The sequence below is a fragment of the Eleginops maclovinus genome, chromosome 8 (assembly GCF_036324505.1).
Source record: "Eleginops maclovinus isolate JMC-PN-2008 ecotype Puerto Natales chromosome 8, JC_Emac_rtc_rv5, whole genome shotgun sequence".
NCBI lineage: Eukaryota > Metazoa > Chordata > Actinopteri > Perciformes > Eleginopidae > Eleginops > Eleginops maclovinus.
The window spans coordinates 840,845-866,132 of NC_086356.1; the positions used below are offsets into that span (position 1 = coordinate 840,845).

Here is a 25,288-nt window from a genome sequence, read left to right on the forward strand (position 1 = left end):
TGTTTAAAGGCTATATAAAGACAGCTTATAGCTCTAGACCACAGAACAGAAAGAGTTGATGGAAATAAACCTGGGTCTCTCACCTGAAGTTGGTCATGAAGTGCTTGAACTTCTCGGTGCGTTTGGACAGCGGGACGATGATGTTGATGGGGACGTTGGACGTGTCCACCTGCTCGTTCCTGACCTTCATCAGCGGGCCAAAGGGTCTGAAGAAGACGAGGCGCCTGAACTCCTGAGCGGCTTCTCCTCTGAAGGTCAGCTCGTACAGTGTCCCTTTGTCCTTCTCCGTACGCGTGATACCTGAGGAGACGCAAAGACAGGAAGTCATCGAGATGTATTTAAAGGGGCCCTGTCCTGCTCTTCTCCAGGTCCATGTTTGCATTTGGTTCCTCTACTGTGACATGCTTTGATGTTCTAGTTGACCGGCTCTGTTGTGATTGGTCAACCGCTTAAAGAGGTCCCGCCCCTTAGCCTTATCATGTACGATGTGTTGGAGCGCTAACCAATAGGAGTGCAAGTTTTCTGTAGTGATGTCACTATGTGGCTGGAAGTAAACAAAGGAGTGGAATGGAGGCGTTTCAGGCAGTGTGGGACAGGAACTGAACGTTGGGATTTTAGCCTCTGCTGACCATTTACATGCATTAAAACCTACAGGACACACTACAGGACAGAGAACATCCCCGAAAGGGAACTCTTTAACATTGCATCACTTAAACCAGTGTGACTGAAACCCAGTGCAGAAACAATGGCTGTTGTTTGGGTTTGCTGGCAGATTTTGTCGCAGTGATTTTGTTTTCCTGCAGAGAGAGGCTTCAGGCTTTTGTTTAAATCCCCCGAGCACTTTCTGTGTTTCCCAGTGCCAAAGACCATTTACTTTCCCTGTTATTCTTCTAAAAATATCCCAAAAACAGCCCCTGTTTTTGTTTTTAAGGGGAACATCATTCTGACAGACTGATAGTGTGTTTCTACACGGGGTGGAAAAAGAGGGCATATAAGGAGCCAGGGGACATTATCCATCCACTGCTGCTGCTGGGCAAAGAGCCACACACACACACACACACACACACACACACACACACACACACACACACACACACACACACACACACACACACACACACACACACACACACACACACACACACACACACACACACACACACACACACACACACACACACACACACACACACACACACACACACACACACGCACACACACAGAGGTTATTATGGTCATCCAGACCAATTTTGTTGTTGCAGGCTTTACGTCAGCGTGTTCCTCCAGAGAGAAGTTGTTTTTCAATCACTCTGCTATTACCAGGATTATTACTCACAAATGGACTCTGAACTCTGCGGGGACCGAGAGGAAAAGGGAATAGGGTTCACAAAGTGGGAAGTGAGACGAGACAGTAAAAGAAAGGGACAGGAAGAAACATATAAGGGAATACACCTGAACATCAGCAGGAGAGGACTCTTTAAAGTAGAGACACTACATACTGATATACACCTGAACATCAGCAGGAGAGGACTCTTTAAAGTAGAGACACTACATACTGATACACACCTGAACATCAGCAGGAGAGGACTCTTTAAAGTAGAGACTCTACATACTGATATACACCTGAACATCAGCAGGAGAGGACTCTTTAAAGTAGAGACACTACATACTGATACACACCTGAACATCAGCAGGAGAGGACTCTTTAAAGTAGAGACTCTACATACTGATATACACCTGAACATCAGCAGGAGAGGACTCTTTAAAGTAGAGACACTACATACTGATATACACCTGAACATCAGCAGGAGAGGACTCTTTAAAGTAGAGACACTACATACTGATATACACCTGAACATCAGCAGGAGAGGACTCTTTAAAGTAGAGACACTACATACTGATATACACCTGAACATCAGCAGGAGAGGACTCTTTAAAGTAGAGACGCTCAATAGTCAATTAGCCTTCCTGTTGTGCTTCCTTTGATGGTCACAGGGTCACTCAGTAATTTAGACTCAAAGCTCCACTTCCTGTCTCTGTGCCTCTCGTTCTGAAAGGACTGCAGCTCCTGCTTGTGTGCAGTTTTAGCTGGCCGCTCTGAGAGCTCCCTGAAGATGCTTTTGTCCGTCTGGCCTTGTGGAGTTTACTCTGCTTTCATTTGTCTGCTGCAAACAATCCGCTAGTTCAGGATTTAAGAAGAATATAAGTGTAGGAATCCATTAAACAGCGTTGACTTAAAACCATTTAAAAGCAGCAGGAAGGAGTTACTGTTTCATGGAAAGCTGCACAATAAATGAACAAAGAATAAGATAATAATGTTTTATTGTTTTAAACGCATTTCATTTGTTTTTAGTGCCCTGTAAATAAATAATACATACAGCTGCATTTTGTTTCTGTAATCTTGAGGAATGTTGGAGGCTGTTTACACGCAGACTGCATCAGAACTCTAAGATAAGACAGGAACAAACAGCAGCTCCATTTCCGAAACGCCAGGAGCCCCTCCCAAACACACACACACACACACACACACACACACACACACACACACACACACACACACACACACACACACACACACACACACACACACACACACACACACACACACACACACACACACACACACACACACACACACACACACACACACACACACACGATGATATGCCTGTTTGTGATGGAGGAGCCTCTGAGTTCCTTTCCTGTGTTTGTGATCCCAACTAATGATGAATCACTCCTCTGTTCATAAACACACACATACTTCTGACCGTCCAGGGATTCATGTCCAACAGGAGGTGGAGTTTAGTCTGGAGTCCAGGAAATTACTTCTTATCTGTGCATTTTCTTTCCCAGTTGTGTTGACAGAAGTCTGTATCAGACAGTCAATACTGACTTTACTTTCAGTTTACTGTTCTTCATCCCCGGTCCAAAGAAACCATCCTTCTCCCAGTGGGATGAATGGTTGTGGTGACAGGAGGAAATGTAAACACATCAACACTGACCATGCATTTCCTTTGAGACACATTCACTGCTGCAGAGGAGTCGTGCAGAAACCTGAAGATGTGTTACTTTAAATACATGAGCCAGACTCTTCCTCATGTTTGAGCAGCTTCCCAGCAAAGCATTAATGCTTTTACTGAATAAAAGCGAGCAGGCTGAGCTACGTCAGGGAGTTTAAACAAGGAGGAGCGTGCATGACCAGGATTAGAGGTTCTCTCTGCTTCTATTAAGTACTTCAAGAACATTTTGAGGACAATGTTTAGAAACGTTTGACTGAAGTATTTCCACAGGGCGGTCATCCTGCTACTGAAGATCAAATAATCCATGGTACTTATATTTTACATTTCCTTTTTATGCTACTATTTTATTTGCATCTCCTTCAGAACACCGTACAGCTGCAGAGGAGCGTGCATGACCCCGATGTTTCCTCTCACCTTCTACAAAGTCGGACGGCGTGTACACCTTGCTGGTTTTCTCGGCTGCGGGGGTGTTGAGGCTGTGCAGGGCCGTCTCCAGGACCTCCCCCAGCGCTTCCCTCTTGTCCCTCCTCACCGGCTTCTCCTCGGGGTGCCGGGTCAGCCCCGTCTCCAGCTGGTAGACCCTCTGCAGGGTGAAGCTCTCGAACGGCAGCACGGCGTACTCGCTGGGCAGCCGCACGCCGACGCTCACCTCCGCCTTCGCCGCCTGGCTCCTCAGGAAGTCCTGCAGGTCGGACTGCTGGCTCTTTGCGCCTTGGTTCTCCCCCAGCAAACCCCCCTGGGATCGGGCTCCTGGTTCCTGGGCCTCAGCGGGGCCCCCGGACGCTCTCTTCAGGCTCTCCTGCACTCCCTGGAGAAAAAGCACAGGACTCTCAGATCAGGACCAAAGCGGACAGGTGGGTTCAGGAGCAGCCAGACAGGAAGCATTCATCACTTGGAACACACCCTGACTCTGGTCTTCTCTTATAGCCAGATATTGTCCCCTTATCCTGACCTCTGTCGTCTATAGCTGTGGTTCTCAACTGGGAGTCGCGGACCCATTTTGAGTGAGGCGCAATTATGCAAGTGAAAAACAAAAAGTGGAGAAAAAAAAAGAAATCACGGAAAAAAGTCTGACTTTTATTTTGAAGGCCCAAAGGTCTAACCCTGCAGTAGCGGGTCTACTGGAAATGTCCGAGACCAGAAACGGTTTTGAAAACTGCTGTCACGTAGTGATCAACGATTGGCCACAAGTCTGTCTTTTTACTTCATGCAAAAAATACGTGCTATAGACAATATATATTACTGCAGTGGTTCAGAACTTTGGGTCATGATTTATTGAAGAAGGAAAAGGTGGGTCCTGAGGCTTGACCAGTTGAGAACCACTGGTCCATATCAAAGACCACATTTCCTCTGGCAGCAGAAGACTTCTGAGAGACTCAGAGATGGGACGTCGAGACACAGTTTTAACCGTTACGATATTTCATCCTACAGAACGTTAAGAGACAGACGGTCTACGTGCCTATTATCTATCTGCCTCTGTTTAGCTTTGTTTGACCTCAACATACAAGTCATCTCAACGGTAGGTCAAACAGAGAAGGGAAAGACAGCACGTTGGAAATGTGTGTTTAAAGCGCCTCAGTGGAAACAAAGGGAGGAAGCCTTTTCATTCTGTCCTGATTCTGAATGTGACTTCAGGGTCACAGTGACATGTTCCTCATATCCTCCACAGTGTGTTCTTCACATGCTGTAGTATGTTTGATTACTCCACCTTCAGCTGCTGGCTGCGCTCCTGCAGAGCCTCCTTCAGCTGCGAGATCTGCTTCTTCAGGGAGGAGATGTGGAGGCGGTGCTGCTCCTCGCGCTCCTGCAGCAGCACCTGGTAGGACGGAGCTCCTGCAGGCCCTCTGCCCTGAGCATTTCTGACTCCTCCTCCAGCACCTCCTCCTCCTCCTCCTCCTCCGGTCCCCGGCCCCAGGGAGGCGTGGTTGGGTCCGGCGCGGGGCAGCGCGAGGCTCAGCGGGGGATCGACAGAGTGCGGAGGGCTGCAGGTCATCACGTACAGCAGCGACAGCGAGCAGCAGAGCAGCACCAACACGCCTCCCACACGGGACACCCAGGAGAGGAGGCCGCGGCGCAGCATGGCGTCATGTAGCATCAAACACACACACACAGATATATCAGGTGACGTCACACACTCCGACGATAAGAGGGTGTGTGTGAGTCTGTTCCATCACCCAGCGGGGAGCTTTATCAGCGCGAGGTCAGATTATTTAGAGAGGAAACTCTCTCCTGCTGGTGGAAAGAGCTCCGCGTTGGGCTGGAAACATGGTGACATCATCCCTCAGTCATACGTGACTCATGAGCCGGGGGGGCGATGGAGCAGAAATGTTCAGTTTCATGGCAGAGAAAATCCTGTGTGGAGAGCCGAGAGTCCTCATGATTTCCTGAGAGAGAGAACAGAAAGAAGAGAGGTGAGTCAAATCATCCTCACCTTTATTAAAGAGTGTGTTACATAGTGCATGTAAAGGGTCTGAAACGCCTCCGATTGGACTCATGGTGACATCACTACGGAACACTCACGCTCTTATTGGGTAGCGCTCGAACACATTGTACGTGATAGGCTAAGGGGCGGGACATCTCTAAGCGGTTGACCAATCACGAATAAAGAGCTTTCTGAACTGAAAGTCCCAGGAGACTCTACACACCGATATTACAGAATGAGCAGAATGTGTAAAACGTTGGACATAAAGGAGTCAGAAACACACCAGACCACTCTGAAGGAAAGGGTTTCACCGACCTCGCCAAACTAAGCATTCCTGGAAACAGAGATGTCAGTGAAGTGTGAGAAAGAGAGAGAGAGGGTGTGTGCGTATAGATGAGTGTGTGTTCAGTGGATACAGAGCAGAGGAACTGGGAAACATTGGGTGACTTCACCGTTCTTTTGCTGCAATAAGTGGAGTCAGAACAAACTGGAAAAATGTGTTGCTGAATGTCTCGTTGAGTCAGAGACTTAGGAAGTCTGCAAAACTTTGAGACATGACTCGGTAAAATCTGGAGAATAAAAATACAAATAATAAAAGATTTTTAGAAAGAAAATATTTAATAATTAAAATCTCTGCAAATAAAAACTAAAATACTGACTTTTTATTTTTAATTAAGACATAAATACAACAATTATAATAAATATAAATATATAAATAAAAAAGAAATCCTTTTTTAAATAAACTAATAAAACATATATTATTTTAAATGTCCTAATAAATATAAACAAATACAAAATTATAATAAATAAATAAAATATATGCATCTTTTATTGATCGTTAAAATAATAATAATCAAATAAGTTTATTAATTACAAAAAAACATCCATATATAAATACGTTACCTTCATTTTGGGAATACAATTGACTTTTTAAGATTGAAGACATGGCTTTTTTAATTCTATGTTGGATCGTTTTTTGGTTTGTGGTGACAGAATTAGTACAAGGAAAAATATTTACCAACAAACAACTCACAGTTTGATGTGAGGTTCCTGTTCTGAATGATTACACCCGTTTAAATATGCATGTTGTATAAATACAGTACGTATATATAGGTATTTGAGGGAGGGTCTCAGTGCTGGAGGGGCTGTAAATGTGTCTCTGTGTGTCAGCCTCCACAGGCAGCTCTTTCACTCTGCAGCTGAGAGCTAATGAAAGGATTAGTATGTGAAGCAGTGAAAGCAGGACTGTTGTCCAACAGGAGTCTGGAGCAGGAGCAGGAGCAGCACCTCCTCCAGACACTCAGGAAATAACTGAGGAGAGGAGGGGGGAGAAAAGGGAGTGAAATATAGTCGCTGTGATTCAGAGAGTTTAATCTTTTAAAAACTGCAGGGAAATCCTCATGATGTCAACATTTAAGTTCTACTTTAAAGAGTCCTCTCCTGCTGATGTTCAGGTGTATATCAGTATGTAGAGTCTCTACTTTAAAGAGTCCTCTCCTGCTGATGTTCAGGTGTATATCAGTATGTAGCGTCTCTACTTTAAAGAGTCCTCTCCTGCTGATGTTCAGGTGTATATCAGTATGTAGAGTCTCTACTTTAAAGAGTCCTCTCCTGCTGATGTTCAGGTGTATATCAGTATGTAGTGTCTCTACTTTAAAGAGTCCTCTCCTGCTGATGTTCAGGTGTATATCAGTATGTAGAGTCTCTACTTTAAAGAGTCCTCTCCTGCTGATGTTCAGGTGTATATCAGTATGTAGTGTCTCTACTTTAAAGAGTCCTCTCCTGCTGATGTTCAGGTGTATATCAGTATGTAGAGTCTCTACTTTAAAGAGTCCTCTCCTGCTGATGTTCAGGTGTATATCAGTATGTAGTGTCTCTACTTTAAAGAGTTCTCTCCTGCTGATGTTCAGGTGTATATCAGTATGTAGAGTCTCTACTTTAAAGAGTCCTCTCCTGCTGATGTTCAGGTGTATATCAGTATGTAGTGTCTCTACTTTAAAGAGTCCTCTCCTGCTGATGTTCAGGTGTATATCAGTATGTAGAGTCTCTACTTTAAAGAGTCCTCTCCTGCTGATGTTCAGGTGTATATCAGTATGTAGTGTCTCTACTTTAAAGAGTCCTCTCCTGCTGATGTTCAGGTGTATATCAGTATGTAGAGTCTCTACTTTAAAGAGTCCTCTCCTGCTGATGTTCAGGTGTATATCAGTATGTAGTGTCTCTACTTTAAAGAGTTCTCTCCTGCTGATGTTCAGGTGTATATCAGTATGTAGAGTCTCTACTTTAAAGAGTTCTCTCCTGCTGATGTTCAGGTGTATATCAGTATGTAGTGTCTCTACTTTAAAGAGTCCTCTCCTGCTGATGTTCAGGTGTGTATCAGTATGTAGAGTCTCTACTTTAAAGAGTCCTCTCCTGCTGATGTTCAGGTGTATATCAGTATGTAGTGTCTCTACTTTAAAGAGTCCTCTCCTGCTGATGTTTAGGTGTATATCAGTATGTAGAGTCTCTACTTTAAAGAGTCCTCTCCTGCTGATGTTCAGGTGTATATCAGTATGTAGTGTCTCTACTTTAAAGAGTCCTCTCCTGCTGATGTTCAGGTGTATATCAGTATGTAGAGTCTCTACTTTAAAGAGTCCTCTCCTGCTGATGTTCAGGTGTATATCAGTATGTAGTGTCTCTACTTTAAAGAGTTCTCTCCTGCTGATGTTCAGGTGTATATCAGTATGTAGAGTCTCTACTTTAAAGAGTTCTCTCCTGCTGATGTTCAGGTGTATATCAGTATGTAGTGTCTCTACTTTAAAGAGTCCTCTCCTGCTGATGTTCAGGTGTGTATCAGTATGTAGAGTCTCTACTTTAAAGAGTTCCTGACAGTAAACTCTTTTCTCCCCCTCATTTTCTCATGTTTAAACAGCCATTTGTGGGAGTTCAGAGGGTACCGTTAATCTTCTCTCTGAATGGGAACACATTTTCCCACAGATACACACTAGTTGAAGCACACACACACACACACACACACACACACACACACACACACACACACACACACACACACACACACACACACACACACACACACACACACACACACACACACACACACACACACACACACACACACACACACACACACACACACACACACACACACACACACACAGGGCAGGAAGTGCTGCAGCAGGATGAGAGGAAATGATTCTGCTCCAGATGCTGTGGAAACACCTCGGAGCGGCGGGTGATAAATCATCCCCTCCGTCCTCCGCTCTGTGACAGCCTGATCCCATCTCTCGGTGCCGCTGCTGAATCTCTGTTCCCAGCAGATAGAGGAGGGAGTATGTGAGGAGCAGAGACACATTTATCAGCTACCGTCCTCTCAGCAACAGGACGAACTGCATCTGTGTTTCCTCAACAAGCCTCACTGCGTTAGAGGATCGCAGGAAATGAAGGTCTGAGATGTGCATGTTCCTCCTCTGAAGGACAGGGAGGGGTTTCCTCTGCTGCCATGATCTTGACCTGCAGTCATTTGAATATGGAGCGCTGTGATCGGCCTCTTATCCCTCGCCGTCGGACAATAACGGCCGTGCGTGTGGATATCAAAATGATTTATGGACCAGTGTGAAGGTAACAAGACGTGCGTTACTGTGCAGAGCGCCAGCCAATGGGAGCGCGAGTCTTACAGAGTGATGTCACTCTGACACAGGAGTGAAATGGAGGCCTTTGCAGACCGTTTACATGCACAGAAACCTACAGAACACCACAGCAAGAGCAACAGGAGCGATTTAAAGGACAAGTAAAGAGTTGATTGACACTTCTACGTAAGAACATGCATGTGTTTGTGCACGTCTGTGTTCAGATGGAGTGTGTGTGTTGTAACAACAGGGTCATCTTATCCTAAAATAAGGGAGAAATGTGCTGAGAGGAGGGTCTGCAGGAGGATACTGACAGTAAACACAGACTGGATTTCTTCTCATGGCTCGGTCTAATGTCTGGCACTAGTGCAGCAGAAATCACACACAGGTGACAGGTTATCCGTGTGTGTGTGTGTGTGTGTGTGTGTGGACCTTAAAATGTCTGAGGCATTTGAGAAGCGGCCTTTTGACCCCCCCAGAGTAAAAGAGGCCACTCGCTCCTCTGCTGCTGTTTAATATATTCAGGATATAAAGAACACACACACACACACACACACACACACACACACACACACACACACACACACACACACACACACACACACACACACACACACACACACACACACACACACACACACACACACACACACACACACACACACACACACACACACACACACACACACACACACACACACACACACACACACACCAGGAAAAAGAGACCACAAGAGCAGAAATCTGCACGGCCATCTGCTCTAGGACTCTTATCGGTGTGTGTGCATGTGCTCACTGCACGATATCTGACGGTCTGATCAGTTTCTGTCCCTGAAACCTTTCCTTTTCACTACTTCCTGCAAATGTCTGAAAATCTTTTGCATGCACTTCATGGCTGAGTAGTGTAATCCATCAGACCGAACAATCTGCTTTAGCCAGAGTTAGAAAATCCTCGCAGGGCTAATCAGTTTAAAAGCCTCTCATTGATTTAACGTCGAGCTGGAGAGAGAAATTAAAAACAGGAATGCAGGAGTTATTGCAAAACCTCTGCACAGCAAACAAACAACAGCAACCTGCAGGAGAAGAGTGTGAGCAAAGGTGGACACGACACAAAATGACCACAAGTATTCTTCAAAACAACAAAGAGGTAGAATATATCAGAGAGACACAGAGAACATACCACAAAACAACTAGGAATGGAAACAGCAAACACAAAGACACTCAAAGACACTCAAAGACACTCAAAGACACTCAAAGACACTCAAAGACACTCAAAGGGACATTAACTATTACAAATGGACTTATAAACAAAGAGACTCAAAAGCGTCTACAAATAATGCCAAATGATTCCAAAGAAACAAACGACAGAGACACACAACCCCAGAGAATACAAAGAGACTTAAAAAGGACTTAAGGGACAACAACAACAACAACAACAACAACAATAGGAGGCGGCTGAGGGGGGGGGTCTATTGTCTCATAACCATCCCATAATGACACGTCTCGATCACACTGAGGACATCTGTGTCACCGCAGCGATGAGAGAAGTCCTGAACACACACACACACACACACACACACACACACACACACACACACACACACACACACACACACACACACACACACACACACACACACACACACACACACACACACACACACACACACACACACACACACACACACACACACACACACACACACACACACACACACACACACACACACACACACACACACACACACACACACACACACACACAGGATTTTGTGCAGGAAATTGATGTCCATCCCAAGTCCAAGCGTCCTGTAAGCTCTCTAAATGTCTTGCTGACTCGGTACAAACCAAAGGTATTTACTTTCATTTGATATAAAACAGACACTCAATAAAAATACAGTTTCTGGATGGAAAATGACTTTATGGTCATAAAAAGGACCAAACAAAGTCTCCAAATCCTGGCAAATGTCTCTAGATGCCTTGCTTTGTCAGAGCAAACCAGCAGAAATGGACTGAAGTCAGAAATAAAGCTGAGAGATAAAGGAGATATTGATTTTTAACAGGCTTTTTTAGCCATTATTGCATAAAAAGGACTTTAAATCACGTTGATGTGGTCATTAAGTGTCTCTACAGGTCTTGTGTTTCAGTCAAACCCAACAGATCTTCACATTCAAATGATTTAAAACGTAGAAACACAGAAAGTCTTAACCTTTGCATTCAGAAATACAGTAAACTCAATAAGAATATCAGAAAGTCGGTGACTAAGAGGATGAAACAACTTATAAAGGGTTCTAACAAAACTAAAGAGCAGCTCGAACAAAACGTGAGGAATTTAAACTTAGAACTCTTTCAAACGTTCCTTTAGTGTCGGTGATCGGAAGCACTCCTGCAGACGTGTTTACAGATCGTGCACGGAGGCATTCATCTTCCACTGAGCATGTTTATCCGGCCTGTCCGTCTCTACCCTCGGGGGGGGGGGGGGGGGGGGGGGGTGTATTTGTTACAGGTCAAGGATGCGTTCATGTGCACGTTGGCCTCCGTGAATGTGAGCTCTGTCTGAACCTGCCCCGCAGCGTCGCTCTGCAGAAAGAGGAATGTTCTCCGGGGAGAAAAACCAGGCGAAGGGGGGATTCATTAAGATAAATATAAATAATAATAAATATAAATAATAATAAATATAAATAATAATAAATATAAATAATAATAAATACAAAGAATAATAAATATAAATAATAATAAATATAAAGATAATAAATAAAAACAATAATAAATAAAAACAATAATAAATATAAAGAATAATAAATACAAAGAATAATAAATATAAATAATAATAAATATAAAGAATAATAAATAAAAACAATAATAAATATAAATAATAATAAATATAAATAATAATAAATACAAAGAATAATAAATATAAATAATAATAAATATAAATAATAATAAATATAAAGAATAATAAATATAAAGAATAATAAATATAAATAATAATAAATACAAAGAATAATAAATATAAATAATAATAATCATAAATAATAATAAATATAAATAATAATAAATAAAAACAATAATAAATAAAAATAAAAATAAATAAAAATAATAATAAATAAAAATAAATAAAAATAAATAATAAATAATAATAAATATAAATAATAATAAATATAAAGAATAATAAATATAAATAATAATAAATAAAAATAAAAATAAATATAAATAAATAATAATAAATATAAATAATAATAAATATAAATAATAATAATCATAAATAATAATATATAAATAATAAATAAAAATAAATAAAAATAAATATAAATAATAATAATCATAAATAATAATATATAAATAATAAATAAAAATAAATAAAAATAAATATAAATAATAATAAATATAAATAATAGTAAATATAAATAATAATAAATAATAATAAATATAAAGAATAATAATCATAATAATAAATAATAATAAATATAAATAATAATAAATACAAAGAATAATAAATATAAATAATAATAAATACAAAGAATAATAAATACAAAAGCAAAAGTAAGGCTTTGCAATTAGACAGCAGCCAATCATCAAGCTTTAAATCTGTCCTCCTCTCTCCTGCAGTCAGCTGTGATTTCAGGTGTTTATGCTCCACCCCATCCACCTCCAGTCATCACATCCAAGGCCCAGACCTCCTCATCATCCCACCTCTTCATCAAACCCAGATCTTCCTCACCACCTGTGTCTAAAACCCATCTCTTGCTTCCCTTTAACATCACAGTCTCTCATGCCATATCGAAACCGTGCACACGTGTTTAGAGGAGCATGCACAGATGTAAAGAGCTGATAAAGCAGCTTTGCATGAAGGTTTACGAGGGGGAACCACTGAGGAGGAGGAGGGTGGAGGGAGGAAAGAGGGGAGAGGAGAGAGGGAGCCTCCTTTGATGCCTCCTGTCCCCTCAGGTGATTTTTGCCTCCCATTCATTAGGGGCCGGTTTCCCTTCCTGTCGACGTGCCATCTGGAGAGCCTATACAAGAGGCTCGTGTTAACATGCATCCCCTCCCCTCGTCTCTCCCCCAATTCCTCCCCCCTTTCCCCTACAAAGTGCTGCCATTTCTGCAGAGAAGTGTATCATGTGAAGCTCTAACCGGGCCCGCGGGGAACTGGGTCAGCAGCAGCAGACAGTAGAGATACAGCAAAGATTGATAGATGTAGAGACAGATAAATATTCTGATTGAAATGATGAAAATCTTCGTATTTTAGAGCAATTTCTGCATGAAATATTACATTTTGGTCAGAAAAGGTCAGAAAACTGAACAAAAATCCTGGCAAATGTCTTTAAATGTCTTGTTCTGTCCGTAGAAACCAGCAGAAATGGACTTAAGTCTGACATTAAACTGAGAAATAAAGGAGATCTTGGTATTTAAGAGCCATTATGGCATTAAGAAGGTCTTTAAATAATGATGATATGGTCATTAAAGTGTCCGAAAAGTCTCTACGTGTCTTGTCAGTCAAACCCAACAGATATTCACACTAAAAGAAACTTTTAATTAATAGATTAATAGATTACCTAAATAGTCGACAGATTTTCTCTATTTCCTGATATTTCCTGAACAATTGAACCTTAATTAATGCAATATCAATCATACTGTGCATATACATGTATCTTAAAGAGACCCTAACATACTGTTTTGGTGTTCCCTCTCCTGTAGTGTGTTATACAGGTTTTAGTGCATGTAAATGGTCTGCAGAGGCTCAAATGCCTGTGTTTTCTCTCCCACTCACTCCTCTGTTTGCTTCCTGAACATCACTATGTCACTCTCACGCTCCTATTGGCTGGCGCTCCAACACATTGTAGTGGCAGGCAAAGGGGCGGGACATCTCTAAGCAGCTGACCAATCACAACAGCTAACCAACCAGTGAGTAGTGATAATCAAAGTACATCATCTTTTATAAAAACAAGAGGAGGTGCAGAGCAATGCAATCTTTGAATCGTAAGGATCGGTCCTCTCTGTGGCGCCAGGGACATGGGGGGCTTGGGAACCAGTAGGTCACCGGTTCAAGTCCCGAAAAGACCAATTTGTTGTTCTGATTTGTTAAAAAGTGTTATTCTGATTTCTATCCAACTGAACAGCAGGGAAGAGTATATGCATTCCCACGCCTTTAGGAAACACATTGATCTCCTCCATAAACCAGTGACAGAAGAACTGCCACCACCCAATCCTACAATGTGCTGGATATATACATTGTGTGTGTGTGTGTGTGGGGGGGGGAAATGACTCCCTTATTCAGAACGACACAATAAAAAACACCACAGTTCCATTCAGCTCATCTCCACCTAATTACGGAGCAGTAAATCTCAGAGTGGATGGAGATCCTCCCAGTGCCGCTGCTGGGATTCTACGAGAGGAGACGCTGGAACAGCTGAGACGGAGAACGGGTAAACTAATCGACAGCAGACTGTAAATGTGTTTCGTTTCACCTGCAGTTATTACCACATCACCACGTCTGCAATCTCCCACTTGAGCAACGACCCGACGGTTGACAGCGAGTTGAGAAAGATGTTACCGAGCGATCCTTCCTTCCTCTTCTCCCTGCAGTTAAACCATGCCTTTACACCGGGTCGATTCTGCAGCACGCTGAGGTGTACAGCAGGTAAACTGTGCAATCACTGAGCCGTGCAATTAAGCACTAATCAAAACTAATACACCTCTGAATATTAAAATCAGAAGACTGTGTTGATCCCGGGGTTTTGTGACAATAGAGAAAGAGACAAAACAAAACAAAATATTAATAAAAACACAAGAAGTTAAAGTGAGAATTTGCAAGAAAAAAATCTGGAAAATAAATAACTTAAATAAACGGAAAGATGAATCGTTCTAATGATCCTTTCTATGTGAATGTCTCGTGCTTAAATAAATATGTGCATTGTATGTTATCCTCCTGTTTCATGGCTGCATGTCTCCTTTGACTTAAGTTCATTTAAACATTTTCACTTCTGCTTTAAATGATTTCTATATTGAAATATTTTGATGTATGTCACATTATTTTGACTTGTTGGATGTTTATACTTATTTTGTATTAAATTCAATCTTTTATTGAACATTATTTCTTATTTTATTGCAATTCTTTCTTTAAATTCTTTCTTTAAATAAATATTTTTTAACTGATTTTGTTATTTTGGATATTTTTCAAATTTCTAAATTAACTCGTTTATATTAATATTTTATTCCATTTGGAATTCTATCTTTATTGCACATTATCCTTTCATTTCTTATGTTTCAATACATATTATTTTGTATATTTTATTAGACACTTTACTGTACTGTAACTACTTTAACCCGATTCCCCCTCAGGTAAATATTCTTCTTCTGCTGATAATGAACCTGCTTTATGAGAGTGTGTGTGACAGACGGCCTGCAGGCGATACACAGCTCCGCTCAATTATATAATTGATTTCCACACACACACACACACACACACACACACACACACACACACACACACACACACACACACACACACACACACACACAGTATTGAGCATTTACTAAAGGGGGCAACTGTATCTCCCAGGCATTTAAAGCACGCATACATGTCATCAAGTATCACATCATTGTTTCCACTCATATAGGGAACATACAGTGATCTACCCTGTGTGTGTGTGTGTGTGTGTGTGTGTGTGTGTGTGTGTGTGTGTGTGTGTGTGTGTGTGTGTGTGTGTGTGTGTGTGTGTGTGTGTACGCGTGCGCACACACTCTGCTTGCAAAACAGGCTCAAATCCTACATAATCTCCCCTTCCATTCTTGCAAATATGAGAAAAACAAAACGCTGCAGACCCAGAGTTCCAGTGAGCAGGATTACAAACATGTTCCTGTGTGTGTGTGTGTGTGTGTGTGTGTGTGTGTGTGTGTGTGTGTGTGTGTGTGTGTGTGTGTGTGTGTGTGCGTGTGAGAAGACTGCACTTTCACTGAGTGGTCATAATTTTTTTATCTGAGTCTACGCAGGAGAAATTACGGTGGGCGGTTTTTGCTTCAAAGTGAGTCACAGATTTAAAAACCGGCTGCTTTTTGATCTAATTTGCAAAAAGAGTGTTTTGTTAAAGTTAAATATGACAGGTAGCGTGTTCCCACTGAATAGATGAATAAACAGTCCTTCAACAGCTCTTGCTTTAACCGTCAAAGTGAGTATAAAGTACATAGTGGGTAAAAACTACTTGATTTAATTGCAATTAAAAGCATTATTTCTCAATATTTCTGACAAAAAGCAGCTTAATTATGTCTCTGAAGCAACTTAAACACACTAAAAAGCAGCGAATATTGACATTTATTCATGTCATTGTTTGCATTTTGGGTAAAAATACTGGCATAAAAGCAGTTTTTGCCAATATTTCTCAAGGAAAAATAGCTAAATGATGTCCTCATAATAGAGCGAACTATGGCAGTAAACAAGCAGGCCATGTTAACATCTAAAAAGCAAGTTATGATCATTAATAAGTGCATTATGGGTAGAAATACTTGATTTAATTGCAAGTAAATGCCAATATTTCTCGCATAAAGCAGCTAAATGATGTATGAATACATCTTAAACCAAACAAAAGCAGGTTATAATCACATTTGTCAAAATCAAAACGTGTCCATAAAGTGAATTATGGGTAGAAATACTTGATTTAATTGCAATTAAAAGCTGTATTTCCCCAACATCTCTGACAGAAAGTAGCTGAACTACATCCCATAAACACAGCAACACAGGAGCCAACAGTGAGCACGCTGAGGATGATGAGGATAAACTCATCACAGAGGAACTGTGAGATTCTGGGTGATATTTGCAATACTGTGAAGCCACATGTGAGACTTTACGGTTGTATTCACCGGGCTCTCTTACCGGTAGTCGCCCCGCCGTCTCTCCGGTCCCTCCTCCGGACTGTGTGAGTGTTTCTGTCCCGGTGCTGTGGTCCGTTCCTCCGCCCGGTCCTCCGCCACACACCGGACTGCAGGAGCGGCTCTGAGCGCCTGTTGTATCCGAGAGAAGGTGAAGCATTCCGTGGAGACGCCACCGGAAGTAGAGGAGGGCAGCCTTCAAAATAAAACAAAGAAACTGCAGTGTATTATATTTTAAGTGGAGGGCTGTGCAGATTTTTAGAGAGGGATCTATTTGAATAACAAGTCAACTGGAATTTATTACAAATAATGTAAAGAATATTGAGATTTACTTTTTTATTTAAATAATATATTAACTGAATATTGTTTTTATTATTATTTTGCATTTTATTTAAACAAAATTAAGTTGTTTTGTTTATGATTTGTGGTGTTTAAATTTACTGGAAAAAAGTATAACTTTATATATCGAAGTGAATGTGCAAATAAATATATAATACAATTTAATAGTAATGAAAAAGAACCAATAAATAAAAAACATTACTGAATATTTTTGGGGGTTTTAGACTGATCATCTATTTATAAACTTATTACATTAATAAAAGAGAAATTAATATAATTGTCTGACATTTTTAAGTCATTAGTCTAGAGCGTGTCACTAACAGTATTTGAGAAGAACTTCAGTATGTTCCTCTTTTTACTTTTCGTTCATTTATTTAGTTTATGTGTTTTGTTCAAAATATGATTTACATACAGTATAAATTAAACAAAGAACGTGAAGGAAAACAAATATATTTATAAATAACAACAAAATAAACGTTTTATCACTGAATCTTTAACATAAAATCACTCACCTGCGTCTTATTGTGAAGGCCTACACCGGAAGTTCTCTTTATTCCCATGGAGTGCTTGACCGGAGCGCATGCCCGCCCCTCCCCTCCCCTCCCCGCCCCCCCTCACATAAAGACGGCCTTGTTAGTGGGTAAGACCCCCTAAAGGAAACACTACTGTCTTTCATTTCTGAAGTCCAACTGACTCCAATTAAAGAGCCGGAGTCAACATGAGATATAAACTGCACCGGAAGCTGCAGCAGGCGCACATCAGATCTGAAGGACCGGATCCTGGGGGCTTCTGCTGCTTGTTATGAGAAGACTCGTGATTTAATTTACTCATTACAGTCACACAGTGGGGGGGAAGTACAAGAAGAAGATGGAGGAAAAATTGCCTTTGTGCGTTTTTACTTTGAATAGTTTTTGTTTAAAACAAGGTGCCAATTTATAACAAGACTCCTGAGTAAAGTGATCTTTAAAACATTATATTCATTTAAAACATTATATTAATTTAAAACATGACATGTAAAAGGGGTTTTAGTACAATGAGAAGTGCTCATTAAATAAAACGCATTATTATTATTATTAATTATTGTTATTTATGTAATTTGTATATGTATTATAATTAATATGATACTGTTTTTATGGTATTATTACTTGTTATTATGTTTTTTATTTTTGTATTATTTGTTTTTAAATCATCGTAGTATTATTACAATTATTTCTTAATATTATTATCATTATTCTGATTACTTTATATATTATTACAAGACTCCTGAACAAAGAGTTATAACAGAACATTTATTATTATTATTATTATTATAGTTATTTATGTAATTTGTATTTGTATTATAATTAATATTATACTGTTTTTATGGTATTATTACTTATGTTTTTATTTTTGTATTTGTTTTTAAATCATTGTTTTATTATTATTACACGACTCCTGAACAAAGAGTTATAACAGAACATTTATTATTATTATTATTATTATTATTAGATAGATAGATAGAATAGATAGAATGGGAGGATGAAACCCTCTTTATTAGTCACATACATGCACACAGCAGAGCACACACAGTGAAATTGGTCCTCTGCATTTTACCCATCCTAGTACTAGGAGCAGTGGGCAGCTATTGTGCAGCGCCCGGGGAGCAATGGGGAGGGGGGATTGGAGGTGTCCGGTGCCTTGCTCAAGGGCACCACAGCAGGGCCTAGGAGGTGAACTTATTATTATTATTATTTATTCGATTTGAATTATTACCCTCCTTTGAATAGTAGCTTGTGTCTAATAAGTGCAAACACCTTCAATTGAAGGAACAATTGTAAAATACCCAACCCCATAATCTCATATATGACCCAGCAGCGCTCCCAGGTGGTAGAATATGAAACTGCAACTCCCACTAAAGAGCACGAGGGGAATAAATGATTCAGAGATCAGTGAAGCTCTCTCCAGTTCATGGTTTTTTATTTAATGCCTCATTTTCACATTCTCCTTTACTCTGAAAGGTTGCATCACTCCTCAGATATGTGATGAAAGTGATGCTCAAACACACCTGAACCCAACGGAGGAGAAGCTCAAACACACCTGAACCCAACGGAGGAGAAGCTCAAACACACCTGAACCCACCCGAGGAGAAGCTCAAACACACCTGAACCCACCCAAGGAGAAGCTCAAACACACCTGAACCCACCCGAGGAGAAGCTCAAACACACCTGAACCCACCCGAGGAGAAGCTCAAACACACCTGAACCCAACGGAGGAGAAGCTCAAACACACCTGAACCCACCCGAGGAGAAGCTCAAACACACCTGAAGCGAGCGGAGGAGAAGCTCAAACACACCTGAAGTGAGCGGAGGAGAAGCTCAAACACACCTGAAGCGAGCGGAGAAGCTCAAACACACCTGAACCCACCCGAGGAGAAGCTCAAACACACCTGAACCCAACGGAGGAGAAGCTCAAACACACCTGAACCCAACGGAGGAGAAGCTCAAACACACCTGAACCCACCCGAGGAGAAGCTCAAACACACCTGAAGCGAGCGGAGGAGAAGCTCAAACACACCTGAAGCGAGCGGAGGAGAAGCTCAAACACACCTGAACCCACCTGAGGAGAAGCTCAAACACACCTGAAAGCGAGCGGAGGAGAAGCTCAAACACACCTGAACCCACCGGAGGAGAACTTCACACCTGCAGCGAGCGGAGGAGAAGCAACACCTCAGGGATTTCTTTGAAGACCTGCAGAACCTGATCTCACAAAGCGGTATTTCCTCCTGCAGGTGGATGTTTCGAGCACAAAGCGAGACAGCGGATGAAATGCCGCTCTTTATTTGAATTATCATATTTATTTTTTTATAAACGTTTTTTTTATTTCATTTCTTTTTCATTTTATTGTTTTTTAATGAAAAAATATAATTTGAATTAATAATTATTTTATTATTAAAGAACTTTTATTCATTATATTTTTTGTTCAAACTAAAAATATAATTAATTTCCTGTTTATTCGTTTGTCTCTTTCCGCTATGACCGGTTATTTTAATTCAATAACTCTTATTTGTATTCTTAAGTTTTCTGAACGTTTATTATTTAATAACTATTATTATTTTGTCTTAAATGTTTTTATCTGATTTGATTCTTTTTTAAAGTATTGCATAATATTTGGAATCTAAAGTTATGTGCTGCTATGACCTGGTATGCTGCCTAACTGCTTTGGTCACATGTTAATCTTATTGTAAACAACAAGGCGCTAACGGCGGCGTCAGCTACACAGGGAACAAGAGAATTAGTCCTGATGATGTTAGAGTGCAAACACGTAGGAAACATCGTCCTCTGGGCTTTCTGCACCTTAACGAGACACCGGGGAATCACTGTGTGCCATTAAATGAGAAGCATAAACACACAACAATAACCTCAGAATATACATCTCCTTTTTAATAATAACCGCCTCAACAACTCAGAGAAAGAAATACAAAAATATACAGGCAGCTCAAAGCTACGAGTTAAATATACAAAAGAAGAAGATATAATAAAAGCTGTATTCAATTAGAGCATAAGCTTATAAACACCAATAATGGACATGTTTTTAAATGAGGTACAGCTTTAAATGACTCAAACTAATGCACACTTTCCTTAAAGCAGGGAGTATTTAAGGTATAAAATGATGGAAAAGCCTGAGGTTAAAGTTCAAATGCATAGGATGTTAACCCTTAGAATGAATCCATATCTACTCAAACCAACTTCCTGCTAGTTTCACCTTCAAAACATCTCAACCTCTTCCACCCTGAGCTGCAATCTCACATTTATTTAGAACATTTTGCTGTTCATTTTTTATCTGAATCTCCGCCGGTGTCGTCGGGCGGATTAGTTTCTGTCTCTAAACGTCCTGTAAACGGACTCAGACAGCCGGGTCCTCCGCCTCTGAAGCAGCTCTCCAAAACATACACCCTTAATCAAAGCAGGACTTTGGTTTTTTTATCCAAACGTTTGATTTTACCTTTGTTTAATTTGAATAATTTTTAGAGTGCATAGAATGTATTTTGAAGAATCCAGATCTGATCAAATCAATTTAAATATACAGATCTTTTAATGGTTTTCAAACTGGTATTGTTAAAGTTTTCCAGCACAAAAGGAATCATTGGAATTGTATATAAAATAGAGAAAATAATGCATTTGATTTGATGTAATGGTTTCATTTGGCCCACTATATTTCTAATTGCCTGTCCAACTGAACGTTGAATTAGGAAATGAATTAATGTTATGGCTTCAGTCTGCAAACTCTCTTCTCAGTTTTCTAAAAACAGGAAAAATTGACAAATTTGATTAAAAAGCTGAATTTTATGAACCAGAAATATTGCTCTTTCAAATCCCTTCAATGGTCTGCTGCCTCTTCAGACCTCTGGAGAGCAGCTTAAATATATTATATTAGTGGATGTTTTCCCCTGTTTTCTACCCCTTAAAGTTCTGGAAGATTTCTGCGGCGTCGAGCCAGGACCTGAAGCAGGACAGCCCTTTGTCCCGGATCTGCTTCCGTCCTTTCTCCGTGATCACGTCCCCGTTCTCCTTCACGATCACCAGCTTCGGGACCGCCGTGATCTTGTAGCGCTGCTTCAACTCGCTGTGCATAAAAGAGACACAAAGACATAATAAATATCGGAAAAAACAGCTGAAAACTGCAGCTTTTGATATAAGGACAGATCTGAGATACGCTGAGTTTGTTATGCTCTACCTGTCTACTGTCTACTATAGAGAACAGTGATGTCGTGTTTCTGTGTGGGACCCTGAAGGCAGCATCTCCCTGGTTCCCTCCACAAAACTCCAATGGGATTTCTCCGTTAGAGTTTGGATAATTAATTGCAGAAACTAACAACCAAAACCACATTCAGAAAACCCTTGACTTCCAGACCAGGTGTAAGGAAGTGCTAAATGTTAACATGTCAGGGTTTAAGGACTCATTCCTGCACCTCTCTCTTCTGTGTTGCTTTAACTCTCATCAGATATCTAAGGATTTGCTGTAAAATAAAGCCACATTAAGTCAAACAGAAAACTCTCAGAGTCTCAGCTGTAGACGGATTGTCTGTCCTTCTCTTGACCCTAATCCCTGCTGAGCGTTTTATGTAACAGACTAGAGGACAAGAGAGTAAAATCCTAATGAGACAAATAAAGGACAATCAAGGGCAGATACATTTTTTAAATCATTCATTATTTAGCATTCTATACATTTTCTGATAAGATCGTTTTTATTCAGAATCATTTGTAATAATAATATCGAGAAAAATAAATTTACTATTGAGGAAAAAAAACTACATTATCCAGAAAATGTTTTTGATAAAAAGGGTTCTGACTACTTTATGAGACCTTAGGGCTTCCGTACCCAATCATGCACTTCATAAATAAAACACTAAACTTAATTCCATCAGATCTAACTTCACTCACTTCTTGTAGTCGTCTGTCCAGGGCAGAGCCAGCCAGTCCCCGTGCATGTCGTGGTAATACTCCACCATATCATCAGCAGACTTATCAGAGGAGACGAACACGATCTCAAACTGAGCGGCGGGCTCCCTCTCCTCCACCAGCTCTGTGTAGAAGTCACACAGGATGGGGGTGAAGTCCCTGCAGGGCGGACACCACCCTGCAGAGAAGTAGATCCCCACCACTTTGTTCCTCAGCGCCTCCTCAGGGTCCACGATTTCCCCCTCTTTGTTCAGGATGGTCCGCCCGGCAAACACCTCCACCATGTCTGCAGAAACACAGGTCAACATGACAGGTACACATATTTGCTTTGGGTTATGATGGTGCAAACATAAACAACAATAGGAAATCAATTGTAAAAATAACGATAATTTAAGAAAATATTTCATACTAATAAATAAGAAAAGAAAGTATATACACCCAATTTAAATGTACAAAAAATACGTAGAATAATTCATATACTATTTGACAAATTGACAAATGTTCACATATATACAAAAAATAAAATCAGATTTAAACCAATTTGGTTTTCCGGAGATTTCGAGATGAACTTTTAATTTGAAATCAAAACAAAACAATTGGTTTTATAAATAAAAATAAATGTATCTTGGAAAAACACATGCCTGTTACCTTGAGACACTGATTTAATATACTGGGAAGACAAAGTATAATTAACCTAACTATCAAGGAATACATATAGAGAATAAAAGGTTTGAATTAATCCTGTCATATGTTAAGATAATTACTTAACTTAATGTGTTCTTAAGAAAACCACATGGTCACAGGAAAACGGGGGAAATAAAACGTAATCAGTACAAAACAAGAGTAAACGCGATTAAACCTCTTATTCTACTCTGTATTTACACCAGCCCCGCAGAAAGTCAGCATTTAAGTATGTTTAGCTCATATTTAAGCGTTGGTGTGTCTGTGTCCTACCTTCCTGCGGTGTTTACCTATCTGCAAAGCTCCTTACTTACCTTAGCTGATCCAGGATCTACTTTCTCATCCATGTGGTTTCAGGTCAGCTGTTCCTATGAAAGTGTCACTGCGCGGCTGCAGCGCGACACTTTACTGCGGTTTCCGGCAGCTCAGAGTTTTCTTAAAGGGGACGCTACCGATAAATAAGGGTAGAAAAACAAATATCACCTTTACATGTTTTACAGGTAGTTACTTATATCAAGGACATATTTTTGGGAAATTAAATGTGTGTTTAACAATAAAGACAAAGTATTATTTAGTAAAAATCTGTGTTTAATTTATGTTTCAGAAGATTGATGAAATCCAGGTTGAAAATCCTCGTTTTCTTTTGTGATATATGATATATACACCTGAACATCAGCAGGAGGACTCTTTAAAGTAGAGACACTACATACTGATATACACCTGAACATCAGCAGGAGGACTCTTTAAAGTAGAGACACTACATACTGATATACACCTGAACATCAGCAGGAGAGGACTCTTTAAAGTAGAGACACTACATACTGATATACACCTGAACATCAGCAGGAGAGGACTCTTTAAAGTAGAGACACTACATACTGATACACACCTGAACATCAGCAGGAGGACTCTTTAAAGTAGAGACGCTACATACTGATATACACCTGAACATCAGCAGGAGGACTCTTTAAAGTAGAGACTCTACATACTGATATACACCTGAACATCAGCAGGAGAGGACTCTTTAAAGTAGAGACACTACATACTGATACACACCTGAACATCAGCAGGAGGACTCTTTAAAGTAGAGACACTACATACTGATATACACCTGAACATCAGCAGGAGAGGACTCTTTAAAGTAGAGACACTACATACTGATACACACCTGAACATCAGCAGGAGAGGACTCTTTAAAGTAGAGACGCTACATACTGATATACACCTGAACATCAGCAGGAGGACTCTTTAAAGTAGAGACTCTACATACTGATATACACCTGAACATCAGCAGGAGAGGACTCTTTAAAGTAGAGACACTACATACTGATACACACCTGAACATCAGCAGGAGAGGACTCTTTAAAGTAGAGACACTACATACTGATACACACCTGAACATCAGCAGGAGGACTCTTTAAAGTAGAGACGCTACATACTGATATACACCTGAACATCAGCAGGAGGACTCTTTAAAGTAGAGACTCTACATACTGATATACACCTGAACATCAGCAGGAGAGGACTCTTTAAAGTAGAGACACTACATACTGATACACACCTGAACATCAGCAGGAGGACTCTTTAAAGTAGAGACGCTACATACTGATATACACCTGAACATCAGCAGGAGAGAACTCTTTAAAGTAGAGACACTACATACTGATATACACCTGAACGTCAGCAGGAGAGGACTCTTTAAAGTAGAGACACTACATACTGATATACACCTGAACATCAGCAGGAGAGGACTCTTTAAAGTAGAGACGCTACATACTGATATACACCTGAACATCAGCAGGAGAGGACTCTTTAAAGTAGAGACACTACATACTGATATACACCTGAACATCAGCAGGAGAGGACTCTTTAAAGTAGAGACGCTACATACTGATATAC

The 25,288-nt window shown here is 40.4% G+C and overlaps 2 protein-coding genes across 3 annotated transcripts in view; both read right to left on the reverse strand.

Annotated features, from left to right (window-relative positions):
- csgalnact1a (chondroitin sulfate N-acetylgalactosaminyltransferase 1a) overlaps positions 1-17,145 on the reverse strand; it is a 31,686-nt gene extending 14,541 nt beyond the window's left edge. Inside the window, exons 1-4 of the mRNA XM_063888801.1 lie at positions 16,936-17,145; positions 4,729-5,404; positions 3,435-3,828; positions 84-300 (exon numbers count right to left, since the gene is read on the reverse strand). Coding sequence (XP_063744871.1) covers positions 84-300; positions 3,435-3,828; positions 4,729-5,115 — 998 coding nt within the window. The 5' untranslated portion in view covers positions 5,116-5,404; positions 16,936-17,145. The remainder of the gene's footprint in view (positions 1-83; positions 301-3,434; positions 3,829-4,728; positions 5,405-16,935) is intronic.
- A 3,523-nt stretch (positions 17,146-20,668) lies between these two features.
- Positions 20,669-23,837, reverse strand: nxnl2 (nucleoredoxin like 2). Of its 2 annotated transcripts, none has more exons than XM_063889588.1 (3): positions 23,704-23,837; positions 22,691-22,994; positions 20,669-21,872 (listed from the first exon to the last, which is right to left on the reverse strand). In XM_063889588.1, the coding sequence occupies exons 2-3, from the start codon at positions 22,990-22,992 to the stop codon at positions 21,704-21,706; spliced, it is 471 nt and encodes a 156-aa protein (XP_063745658.1). In that variant the 5' UTR covers positions 22,993-22,994; positions 23,704-23,837; the 3' UTR covers positions 20,669-21,703. The 2 variants fall into 2 exon arrangements, with proteins under 2 accessions (XP_063745658.1, XP_063745659.1); XM_063889589.1 differs by lacking the exon at positions 23,704-23,837 and adding an exon at positions 23,663-23,692.
- Positions 23,838-25,288: the final 1,451 nt, after the last annotated feature.

Bases quoted from the DNA above. Each gene is read 5' to 3' on its own strand.
- nxnl2 (XM_063889588.1), bottom strand. From the start codon at position 22,992: ATGGTGGAGGTGTTTGCCGGGCGGACCATCCTGAACAAAGAGGGGGAA. The intron at 21,873-22,690 runs GTGAGTGAAGTT...TTTTATGCACAG, and splicing joins TGGACAGACGACTACAAGAA to CGAGTTGAAGCAGCGCTACA.